Below are 11,212 nucleotides of genomic sequence, written 5' to 3'. Positions count from 1 at the left end.
CCATCTCTGGCCCTTCCGCAGTCTCTGGAACATCACTAGGGCCTTTTGATCGGCCTTGTAAGACTACACAGAACAGATTTTGCGGTAGCTACCGACGTAAAAACTCTTGATCAGTGGCAATCGATTTTGGCCATGTGAACCACTAGCTCAGAGGCATCTCCCGTGCCGTCGGCTCCTTTGCAAAGAGACTATCTGTTTCCGTGCGCAGACTACCCTTGAGCAGGTCTCGGCTAGAAGCGCATTGATATCACTGCGCGGTCCTCAGGCGATATGCCTGAAGCTGCAGATCTCACTTTCAGTGCAAACAAGGACGGTGTCGTCGACAGTCTTTCATGGTTGCAGAAGACAACCAAGAACGAGCCCGGCAATCGTCCGTTCTCGCAGATTCTAGTAGAGATGAGCGGACTATTTATGCACTTCTCCTCTTGACGGCGTAGACTGACAGCCAGAACATGGATCCAGCTACTGCAGCAGGCCTGGCACTCAGCATCCTGAGTGTCTTCAACGTCGTGCTGGAAGACATCCACCTCCTCCACGCCATCAAAGAATTCGACACGAGCTACCATACGAGTGCCCTTCAGCTAGCCAACGCACAACTCAGGCTCAGCCGGTGGGGGGAAGCGCTGGGCTTGACGAAAGCCGAAGTGGACGAGATCGACAACAGAGTTGACCATACCACGCTCAACAAGCTCATGCCTGAGAAGGACCGCAAGGCAGCGTACGAGAACCTGGAGAAGATCAAAGTATTGTTAGCCGAAGCCCATGACAAAGCTCAGAAGTACGAGACATCTCCAGCCACCGAGCACGACCGCGTACACAAGTCACGTTCTTTGCCGAAACTACTCGAGCACAGGTCTGGATCCACAGCCACTTCAGTAGCTGCACCAGACTTGGTTGTAGAAGGACTCAGCGAAGGAGTACGTCAACTATCTATCAACCGCAAAGCACCGCTGATGACGAAGATGAAGCGGGCACTGTACGAGAAGCCGATCTTCAGAGAGTTGCTCAACGACATCACCGAGATCATGACAGCTGTTGAGACACTGTTCCCGCAATGCCAGCAGGCGCGGTCAACCTTAGCCAGGGAAGAAGTTCGCATCCTGGGGATTGAAGGGGTGGAGAAGATGTTGAGCACGTTGGTGGAAAAGGCAGCTCAAGACGAAGTGCTGAAGGATGCAATCAAGATGGAGCACCCTGCCCCTGCCACTACGACAAATCACTCTGGTGCCTACAACAAGGGATTTCAGAGCGGAACAGTCAACGGCGGGACGTTCAGCCAGGGCGGTTGATGAAAGAAGGATGAGCGGTCCTGATGGATGCTCTTTGACGCTGTAGTTCTACGCGAATCGATGGTAGGAGTGGATGAGATAGCACAACATCATGTCAACTCTACCTTATTTGCCAACATGTCTTGAGTGTCGCGTGAGCACATTGTATCGCGTGCTGGTTCCAGACAAATCACATCACTTCGAGAGCCTTGCCTTGTGTTGAATATGAGCACTACAGGAATCGACATCGTATTGATTCATTGGCTGTGAGAGTAAAGGCGACAGACATTGTCTGGAGACGACATTCACATGCAAGCTGTTCTGCCGGGTCCGTGCACCTTCGGGCTTGACCTCCGTCAGAAGCTCATATCAACACGCTCCCACCAGATCAACATCGCAGACCTTTGCACACCGCCATGGCTTCGCTCATATATATCCGAGCGTCGCCCTCGGCTTTGCCGACAGCCAGGCATACAGTATCGAGGAGAGCGCCGACCGCGCAATCTCCCTTCTCCACCAGCACGCGAGCATTGAAACAACCTACACCACCATCCCGACGACCACAAGCAACACAACTACCCCACCGACCGCTCACCGCACCCACAGCCCTTGCTCTCCGCCAAGCTTCCACCTCCTCCACCCCCACGTCAACCACAACCCCCGAAGACGTCCTAACCTGGAACCGCTTCTTCGACCTCCGCCGCAAGCGCCGCTACCTCAACCTCGGGTCCTCCCTCATCACCGCCGGCGCAACCATAGGCGTCGCCGGTCCCATAATCGCACAACAAGACATTGATGGCTGGGCAGCCCAAATATCGGGTCTAGATCCGATAATAGTGCTCGGAGCGACGACGTTCGCGGTCGCGGCGGGAGGCTGGCTGTGTGGGCCGAGTTTTGGAACGGCGTTGTTTAAGACGTGGGCGGGGAGGAAGGGGTGGAATGGGGCGATTGCTGAGGTGAGTACTAGTATCAGACCATGGAGGTGAGGAGGAATGCTAATGGGTGTGCAGAAGGAGAAGTCGTTCTTTGCGAGGATCAGAAGGTATAGGGCTGATCCGGCGAGCTCGAGTCCGCAGAATCCCATTCCGGATTACTATGGAGAGAAGATCGCGAGTGTGAAGGACTACAGGCGGTGGTTGAAGGATCAGCGGGCGTTCAATTTGAAGAAGAACAAGAACATGCTATGATTGGCAGGAGACGGCGAAGGAACAGGCTACATCATGTGCGCGGGCGTTCAAGAGCATGGAGCAGGCGTTTCAGTAAGCATATATCCTTGTTCGGAGCAGGATGTCCATATGTACAACAGGATGCGTGCACCCATACATCTCACCACGACCTTTGCTCCTCTCAATATCTAATACTTCGCCCCAATTGTCTTCTCATGGTCCACCTGCGCCTGATCGATGATAATCGCCGCCTTGCCCTTAATCTTTCCACCATGCACCATCTCCACCAACTCCTCAATCTTGTCCAACCCTTTAAACGGATTCGTCGTCACAGTAATTCCATGCTTCGCAATCGTCTCCAACATACTCTTGCTCTCCTCCTGACTACACACCAAACTCCCATGAATCTTGATATCCCGGAAGATAATCTCTTTGAACGGGATGATAATGTCGTCCGGCTGCGCGATTTGTACCGCTACACCGTGCATCTTTGTGCAGCCGCAGGCGATGGAGGTGGCGTCTTTGTGGTCGGAGAGGACGACAGAGGAGTCCGCGCCATCGCCACCAGTAACTTCTTGGACCTGTTTGACGACTTCGTCTTTTCCCTTGCGGGCGTCGATGACGACGTCGGCGCCGTAGTGTTTGCTGAGTTCGAGGCCTTCGTCGCGAGCGTCGATGCCAATGACTTTGAGGCCGAGGGCTTTGGCGAACTGTATGCCTAAATGTCTATCCAAGTATCAGCACATATCCCGTCTCTGCAGGCCTATTGCTCAACTCACCCCAACCCACCTCCACTCCCCACCAAACACACCCATTCCCCGCTCTTCAACCCCGTCTGCAACACCCCTCTCCAAACCGTCCTACCCGCACAAGCCAAAGGCGCCGCACTCATAAACGTCACCTCATCCGGTAAGGGCGTACTGCTTGCCGAATCCGCCCTCACATACTCCGCGAAACACCCATCCGTCGTGACACCAATATGTCCATCAATGTTCCCACAGTACTGGCGTCTAGATTCCGGGCCCAGACAGTCGTGGCATTGGCCGCAGGGGTGGAGTGGGATGCCGCACATGACGCGCATGCCTTCTTTGAAACCGCGTTCGGCGGCGAGGGAGCCCAGGGCGACGATGGTGCCGGCGCCTTCGTGGGAGGCGATTTGGGGGAGGGGGCCGCTCATGACGCCTTGTTGAACCCTGGGATTGAGGTATTAGCTGGGTAGAGCGTAATGAGATTGGAGAGCCACTTACATGCCATCGGTATGGCAGTTGGAGGCTACAGCGACCTTGACGAGGATGTCAGGCGGTTGGAGCTCCGTGGGAACCTTGACTTCGTTGATTTGGTAGGGTTTGTTGAACTCGACGACCTGGATGGCCTTCATCTTCTTGGGGAGGTTTTCGACGCCCATGTTGGCAGTGTTTTGTTGTGATGTGGTAAGTAGGAGATGTATGGATGGACAACAAGGAAGAGCAGAAGGAGATTAATTGAAAGAGCACCTAGCTTTCTTTGCTCTTGACCTCAGACGTTCACATTCTGACGTCTTCCTGTGAAACAGGGTCTTTTCCAGCCGTCGTGGAACACCTTAGTAAGGAGGGGTTGGATGAAGATGGGGGAGGTTTGGCGGGGTGCAATTGTCGTTCTGATGTCAGAAGCTGTGATGTAGCCGACATGGAACTCAGAGACCGACTTCGGGCCATCGAGGGATATGATTCCCGTTCGTTTCCTGGCCATGCTGAAGAGTTGGGCCGTCTCGGAACAAGAAGCTGTAGAGTGTAGCGACGGGAAAAGAGGTGCAGCGACAGCATTCGCGACCCTGCGTCTGTACATGCTGACATTGGCTACAATGCTCGGCCGCAAGTTCATGTGCACTGAACTGTTCGATCTGGTTGAGGGTGCATTCCTCATGCTCGCGAGCTTCACTGCGTCGAAGTCCAACTATCCCCAGTATCAATTACATCCCTCACGGCAGCCAGCGAGCCTTGTCGCAGCCAGTTGTCCGTTCGCCAGATGGCCAATTCCCAATTCCCTTGTTGCTGCATTTGATCCATAGCATCCTTGCGCAGCCAGAATGTCGCCGACCGCTCGCTCTTCGACCAGCTCCACGTGCTGACGATATGCGAGCCTTCCTCTCGTAACTGCTTTGCTTTAGCTGCGGAGTCTGCTTTCTCGTCGCTGAGCAGGAAAGGACGGATGTTCGATCGCAGCGGCAACGAGCCACCGACGAAGAAGGCCAGCACGAAGACCGGGACGTTCTCTTCGTCACCACTGGCGTTTTTGAAGACGACTCGGTACTTGCGGATAGTGTCGATGGCTGGAAGTAACGGAGTTGTGAGGCCAAAGGGTAGGAAGCTCCTTTTGCCATTCTGCTGGCGTCTCTGGAGGGGTTTCGAAGAGCCCCATGAACTGCGTGAACTGCATTTGAAGTCGTAACTTGTTGCGGATCTGTTGCTGAGGAACTTCTTCCCTCATTCGACGTACCGGATACTCGGCACTAGCATCGTGCTGCCACTCTTTTAGGACCTTCAGCACAGGCGCTCGATACAAGTGCGGGATATCGAGGTACTTCGGAAGGGGCCGGCGGTCTTCGAGTATGTCTACGGCAGACTGGATGTGTTCCTGGAGGACTTCGTAGAGCCGGGCGGGCATCACTGGCGCCAAATAAGTGTAGTAGAGACAAGCCAGGAGGCTGCCCGATGCCGGCTTGTTGGCGCAGCCACTGAGGCCGTCTAGGAGGAGGAAGTTGACAATGTCTCGAGCAATCACCGCTGGCTTGATGTCCACAAGCGTCACGTGGAAGAGCTTGCCATCCAGCTTGCCATTGATCTTGTCTCCAGCTATGTGCACCAACGAGGCGTGCAGGTTGCGAGCATCTCCAATGCCGGCGAACATCATCGTCACCTTATTCCTGTTTGCCTGGAGCACGTCGGCGTCATAGAGGGACTCCGGGGTGTCGCGGCCAAAAACATAGTATTCAAGCGAAGTCTGCCTGTTCTAGCATTAGCAAACATGGTTCGCATGAGCTCAGACATCACGATGCGGACTCTCGTACATTGCAGGTTTGAAGCGCGGTAGCTCTAGTATAGGGCGGGCCTGTGTTGCCTTGATATCTCGCACGTTGGCTCGATGCTTCTCGTGTGCCTTTAGACAGGCTTCTAGTGCCGCCCTCTCCTCTCCCTGCCCCAATACCTGCACAGCATCGCTCGCACGTTCATCAAGTGCACATTACTCTTCGCCTTCCGCAAACGCAACTTCTGCTTCGCCGCCTCCCTGTCGCTGTCCAACGAAGCCAAAGCTGACCGTGAAGCCTCATGGCTTTCCGCGTACTTGCCGAGCTCATAGTAAGCCGCTAACAGGTTCGACAAAGGTGCTGCTTGACTGGGGCGAGTTCTGCGGCACGTTTGTAGCATTCGACGGCTCCTAATAATTTGCCGCTACGGTAGAGATCGTTGCCTTTCGTGCGGACTTCTTCTGAGGTGTGAGGCGAAGTATCTCCGGCCATGGCTCGAAGTTGGACGTTCAAGGGGCAGCAATCTTGCTAGATGTCGAGCTATCCGACGACCCATTGGTGTCTTGTGCAACCAGAAGGCACGGAGCGCGACGACGCGTCTGATCGGCGTGCACGTCCATGGCGCCAGGGTGCTTCAAGGAGGGATTGCATCTTGACCTGTCAAGGAAGACATGATGCCTCTACTGTATGATACAATAAAGGCACTGTCGTGATAGTCGGAGAACGGCGTCGTGACGGAATTCGAAGGCATGACCCGGCGGAAGTTCGTGGTACTCTGCGCTTCACCCCAACCCGTCCCGTCTCCGGTCAACGTGAGCACGGCAGGACTTACCGTATGAACCTCTCCAGGCTTCTATCGTGAGGCCAGGGAGCTTGTAGAATGTAAGACTACCGAGGAGGCCAATAAGGCGTGATTGCAGGAAAGATGGCCATTCTTGCTGGAGGAAGTCGTGATCGACCTGTGCTCTTGCTATGCCGGAGAAGCCCTTTCACCTGATTCGACTCTTTGTGAGAACTGTATCATCTCCGCATCTGCTAAAGCCTTGAAGACACGATGCCGGATCGACCGAACTTCTTCATCATCGTGGCTGATGACTTGGGTGAGAAATGAGCACTGTCCTTTCTTGTCAAGTACACCACTGACCCTTTCAACCCACGCAGGCTACAGTGACATTGGCTCGTACGGAGGAGAAATCTACACCCCCAACATCGACTCCCTGGCCTCAGACAATGGTGGGCAACGCTTCACCTCCTTCCACGTTGCAGCAGCATGTTCGCCCACCAGAGCGATGCTCATGACTGGAACTGACCACCATCTCACTGGGCTTGGACAGCTGGCAGAGATGGTTCGCAACTCGCCCGCTCATCAAGGCAAGCCAGGTCATGAAGGCTATCTGACTGATCGTGTGGCTGCGATGCCAGAGCTGCTGAGAGATGGGGGGTATTACACTATGATGGCTGGAAAGTGGCATGTAAGTCCAAAGTATCGACGGTCATTCTCTCTTGAGCAATGCTAAACCTTGGACTGTTCTTATTGACAGCTGGGCCTCAAGCCAGAGTACGGACCAAAAGCTCGAGGGTTTGACAGGTCGTTCTCTCTACTCCCTGGCTGCGCGAACCACTATGCTTTTGAGCCAGACTACGAGAAAGTAGAAGAGCCGCCAAGGTTCTTCGAAACTGCTGTTACAGCACTGCATGCTGAGGATGGACAATATATCAACAAACTGCCGGAAGACTTCTACTCATCCGACGCCTTTGCCTCAAAATTGATCCAGTACCTCGACGAAAGGTCGGTCGAGGAGAAGGAGAAGCCCTTGTTCGCCTACCTGCCCTTCTCGGCACCACACTGGCCTCTTCAAGCGCCAAAAGAATCCATGGACAAGTACCGGGGCATGTATGACGATGGACCAGATGCTCTGCGGCTGCGTCGGCTACATCGCCTCAAAGAGCTTGGTCTCCTGGATCCGAACATCGTGCCCCACGAGATCGTAGCTGTGGGCCGCGAGCAAGGCCACTGGAACACCCTCACCGACTACGAGCGAGCAAAGTCCGCCCGCTCAATGGAGGCTTATGCAGGCATGGTCGATCGGATGGACCACAATATCGGCCGTATTCTCGACAGTCTTAAAGCCTCCGGCGAGTACGACAACACTTATATCCTCTTCATGTCCGACAACGGCGCCGAAGGAGCCAGCTACGAGGCTCGAGATATGATCCGGGAGGACATCCTGACGCATATTGCCAAGTACTACGATAATTCGTTAGACAACATCGGCCGGGCGAATTCGTTTGTCTGGTATGGGAACCGCTGGGCGCAGGCAGCAACGGCACCTTCGAGACTGTACAAGATGTTCAGCACGCAGGGTGGATGTCATGTTCCGTTGGTAGTCAAGCCAGCAGTGCAGCAGAAGAACGATCGACCGAGTGGCAATGCAATAATCCCCGCCTTCTGCACCGTCCAAGACATCCTACCAACCCTTCTCGACCTCGCTGGCCTGCAACATCCGGCCCCAAACTACAGAGGCCGCGAAATCTTGCCCATGCGTGGAAAAAGCTGGAAGGACTTCCTCTCGTCGCCGTCGATTGATGATGTCTTTGCAATCCACGGTCCGGACCATGCTACCGGCTTCGAATGCGCAGGAAGCGGTGCGCTGCGGCGTGGAAGATACAAGATAACATATGTTCCAGCTCCGCATGGTCCGCAGAGGTGGGAGCTTTTCGACATCGAGGATGATCCGGGGGAGACGAAGGACATCAGTGCTCAGCAGCCAGAAGAATTCGAGGCTCTGCTGAAGTTGTGGGAAGAATACAAAAACGAAGTTGGAGTGGTGGGAGTCAGAGAAGAACTTGGTGATGGCTCAGAAAATGCTTTCAAAGACGACTTTGAAGACGTCGGTCGAGTGACGCGCTGGATTGGGAAGGAGGATGTGCCAGAGCATGTCAAGCCGAAGTTCTGGTGAGAGGTTAAGTCCGTGGAACAGGTGAGGAGAGTGCTGAAAACATCGTAGGTAAACATGATTGGCTCGGAATGCGCGGACGCTAGCTGGTGTTCACAATTGTTGTGTTGTGTAGCCGGTATGATTTTCACATGCTACAACATGGTCCAAGCGCACAACAATTTGGCCCATGCACACAACAATCTGCAGCACGAGCTAGCGGCGGCTCTCACCGAGCGAATTAGCATAGCTCACATACAGCGAACACAACAATCGAGCACAACATGGCACAACACCACGATCATGTGCACAACAAGACAACATTTGCCTCAGCTAACGTTCATGCCAGGACTGATCTGCGTGCGGCAGAGATAAACACACTGTGGACCGAGCAAGTGTTCGAAGATGGTTCATTGAATCTATTCGAACAACATTTCTTTCTGGCCTACAGCTATCAACCACATGTCGAAGCGTCCGCCACACCTCCGTTGTTGGGACAGGCAGAGTCGCAACCATTGCTTCCATCAGGCTGAATGCTCCCATCACCGCAGCAGCAGCAAAGCTCGTTCTGGCCACAACCAGCCGCATCGGTGCAAGTAGCTATGCAGATGCCTTGACCAGCAGGGTTCTGACCAAATCCGGCAGCACAGTTGGAGTTACAGTCGCCTGCGGCTGCACAATCACAGGCCCGCTTGTTGAGGTGGTCGCGGGCTGGACTCGTGTTAGGGCGGCGTTACTTCGTACAGAATGGAACCTACCAAACAGTGTGCGGCCGATGTTCTTGTACGCAGCGCGGGCGGCCATGTCGCTTCGTACTTCCGTTAAGCCCGGGCTGGCTGTAATGCCTCCTGCGAGCGCCGCGACGACGGCGAGGGTGGTGAATTGCATGTTGTGCTGAGGTGGTGGAGGATTCCGTAGGTGGAACGTCTGGCAGGTGCTTCTAAGGTGCTTCTCGAGAAATGCTGGACTGATGAGCTGTTTAGGAATTGGGATCGAGCGAGGTCACAGGGCTTTTAATATCCCAGGCTTGCAGGGTTTGCGTGGCCGACACATCATGTTTCAAAGCGATCCAGCCTAGACAGCATCGGCACGATGATCCGTGTGGATTGGACGATAGGTCCTTGATACTGCTCCGCTTGCTGCAGGTTCAATGCAACATCGTGACCGTTACGCGAGCGACCCCATACCATCGGGGTTATGATCAACGATGGAAGGTTTCGAAAATGACGATGAGGTGTACACGATCAACGCAGCAGCGTCGGGAACAACAGCTGAGTGGAGCACAACGAGCACCGTTACAGCACAACCCAACACCGCATTCACGTGCGCAACATCACGACAAGGCCCAGCGCCCCAGCCCCATACGAGAGTTGTTGGTCGGTCAACCATGGTACTAGAGGCGGATACAAAAGTCACGACAAGAATGGAACAGATGTGTCCGAAACGACTGCGTTCTGCTAGTCGACAATTTACAGCAATTCATGCTGCCATTATTAACAACTACCCTCCCCACCGTAGGGGGCACAGACGTTGGCGCAGGTGTCATCGTTTTTCTCTCCCATGTCCCCGTGTTTACTACCGTCCGCACAACAGCAGCAGGCCTCATTCGTGCCACAGCCGGCAGAATCGGCGCACGTCAAGTAGCATACGCCCTGGCCAGTAGGGTTTGAGCCGAAACCGTTTTTGCAGCCTTCATTGCAGGTGGCTTTGGCTGCGCAGTTGCAGGCCCGCTTGGTGTTGAGGTGGTCGCGGGCTGTAACTCGCGTTAGGACGATCTGGCTCTGCACCAAAGGGGGGACTATTCTTACCGTATAGCATACGGCCCATATTCTCGTAAGCTGCGCGAGCAGCCATATCGTTCCGTACCTCTGCCGATCCGGGGCTGGCTGTGATGCTTCCCGCGAGTGCGGCGACCAAGGCGAGGGTGGTGAATTGCATGTTGGGCTGTGGTGGTTGATTGGAGATGTTGTTGGATCGAGTTGAGTTGTATCTGAACTGAGACTTTAGAGATGCTGATGAGATGTCCCGGAGATCGAGTTGGGAGGAAACCACTCGCCTTATATACACCAGAGTTGCCAGTCCCCCGAGGGTTGTCCGTTGGCACCGACACAATCGCCTCGATGGTAATGCATCCTCCACATCGGCGTGCCCGTCTGACGACACATCATCGACGTGATCCTCCCGTGGATGTGGTGCTTTGGCAGACTTGTCCAATGCGACTCTGCCAGGATAGCCGCTGCACCGCAATGCAAGACCGTCAGTTGCTCACGACTGATCATGTACAATCGCAGGCACGATCAACAAGAGAAGGATTCGAATGACGACGGTACAGCATGCAGACGTGGTATGAGTGCAATGTCAAAGCGGTCGCTTTTGCTTCAGAGAGGAGCTAAGCGCCACGAAGGTTGCTTTACACGGCTTGACCGTCAAGGATAGCCTTTGGGCTACCGATGGTGGGAGTGATCCGACCGATGAGGGTGAGGGATGTCAGCGGAGAAGCTGTCGAGGAGAGCGACGCGGCCTTTTTGGGTGCAGTTGAGTTCGGGAGAAGACTACCAGATGCGCAGGGGCAGCGTTTACTGTCACTCGATGCCAGTATAGAACACGCAGATCATCCCGCTAGAACAACGTTGCAGTGCGGAGATGGTCCACCATCGGGCGAGCCTGCCTTTGCTCTTCACGTCGTGGTGGTCGGGGGAGCCGCCGTTCGTTAATATTCAGACTTTGTCTCGATCCCCAGTGCAGCGCGAGCCGTCCATGTTCTGACGGGACCAGGCTGGATATTATCGATACTCTTCGGTCGATGCAGATATGCACCATTTACTTTCTTTCCTGGGA

The 11,212-nt window shown here is 54.5% G+C and overlaps 6 protein-coding genes across 6 annotated transcripts; 3 read left to right on the top strand and 3 right to left on the bottom strand.

Moving 5' to 3' along the window:
* Positions 1–270: 270 nt before the first annotated feature.
* Positions 271–1,289, top strand: LTR77_002345 (uncharacterized protein; the record flags this gene model as incomplete). The annotated part of the gene is made up of 2 exons (XM_064799604.1): positions 271–370; positions 463–1,289. The coding sequence occupies 2 exons, from the start codon at positions 271–273 to the stop codon at positions 1,287–1,289; spliced, it is 927 nt and encodes a 308-aa protein (XP_064662359.1).
* Positions 1,290–1,684: 395 nt separating this feature from the next.
* On the top strand, positions 1,685–2,455 carry PAM17 (TIM23 complex component; the record flags this gene model as incomplete). The annotated part of the gene is made up of 2 exons (XM_064799603.1): positions 1,685–2,224; positions 2,279–2,455. The coding sequence occupies 2 exons, from the start codon at positions 1,685–1,687 to the stop codon at positions 2,453–2,455; spliced, it is 717 nt and encodes a 238-aa protein (XP_064662358.1).
* A 167-nt stretch (positions 2,456–2,622) lies between these two features.
* Positions 2,623–3,839, bottom strand: LTR77_002343 (uncharacterized protein; the record flags this gene model as incomplete). Its single annotated transcript, XM_064799602.1, has 3 exons — positions 2,623–3,160; positions 3,214–3,627; positions 3,682–3,839. The coding sequence occupies 3 exons, from the start codon at positions 3,837–3,839 to the stop codon at positions 2,623–2,625; spliced, it is 1,110 nt and encodes a 369-aa protein (XP_064662357.1).
* A 508-nt stretch (positions 3,840–4,347) lies between these two features.
* Positions 4,348–5,460, bottom strand: LTR77_002342 (uncharacterized protein; the record flags this gene model as incomplete). Its single annotated transcript, XM_064799601.1, has 3 exons — positions 4,348–4,806; positions 4,910–5,417; positions 5,438–5,460. The coding sequence occupies 3 exons, from the start codon at positions 5,458–5,460 to the stop codon at positions 4,348–4,350; spliced, it is 990 nt and encodes a 329-aa protein (XP_064662356.1).
* Positions 5,461–6,492: 1,032 nt separating this feature from the next.
* On the top strand, positions 6,493–8,398 carry LTR77_002341 (uncharacterized protein; the record flags this gene model as incomplete). The annotated part of the gene is made up of 3 exons (XM_064799600.1): positions 6,493–6,538; positions 6,600–6,910; positions 6,980–8,398. The coding sequence occupies 3 exons, from the start codon at positions 6,493–6,495 to the stop codon at positions 8,396–8,398; spliced, it is 1,776 nt and encodes a 591-aa protein (XP_064662355.1).
* A 1,668-nt stretch (positions 8,399–10,066) lies between these two features.
* On the bottom strand, positions 10,067–10,312 carry LTR77_002340 (uncharacterized protein; the record flags this gene model as incomplete). Its single annotated transcript, XM_064799599.1, has 2 exons — positions 10,067–10,155; positions 10,183–10,312. 2 exons carry the CDS (start codon positions 10,310–10,312, stop codon positions 10,067–10,069), a joined length of 219 nt encoding a protein of 72 aa, XP_064662354.1.
* Positions 10,313–11,212: the final 900 nt, after the last annotated feature.

Source organism: Saxophila tyrrhenica (genome assembly GCF_035928015.1).
Source record: "Saxophila tyrrhenica strain CCFEE 5935 chromosome Unknown scaffold_3, whole genome shotgun sequence".
Classification (NCBI taxonomy): Eukaryota; Fungi; Ascomycota; class Dothideomycetes; order Mycosphaerellales; family Extremaceae; genus Saxophila; species Saxophila tyrrhenica.
The sequence above is the reverse complement of the archived record's forward strand: the minus strand, read 5'-3'. Positions and strand labels throughout refer to the sequence as shown.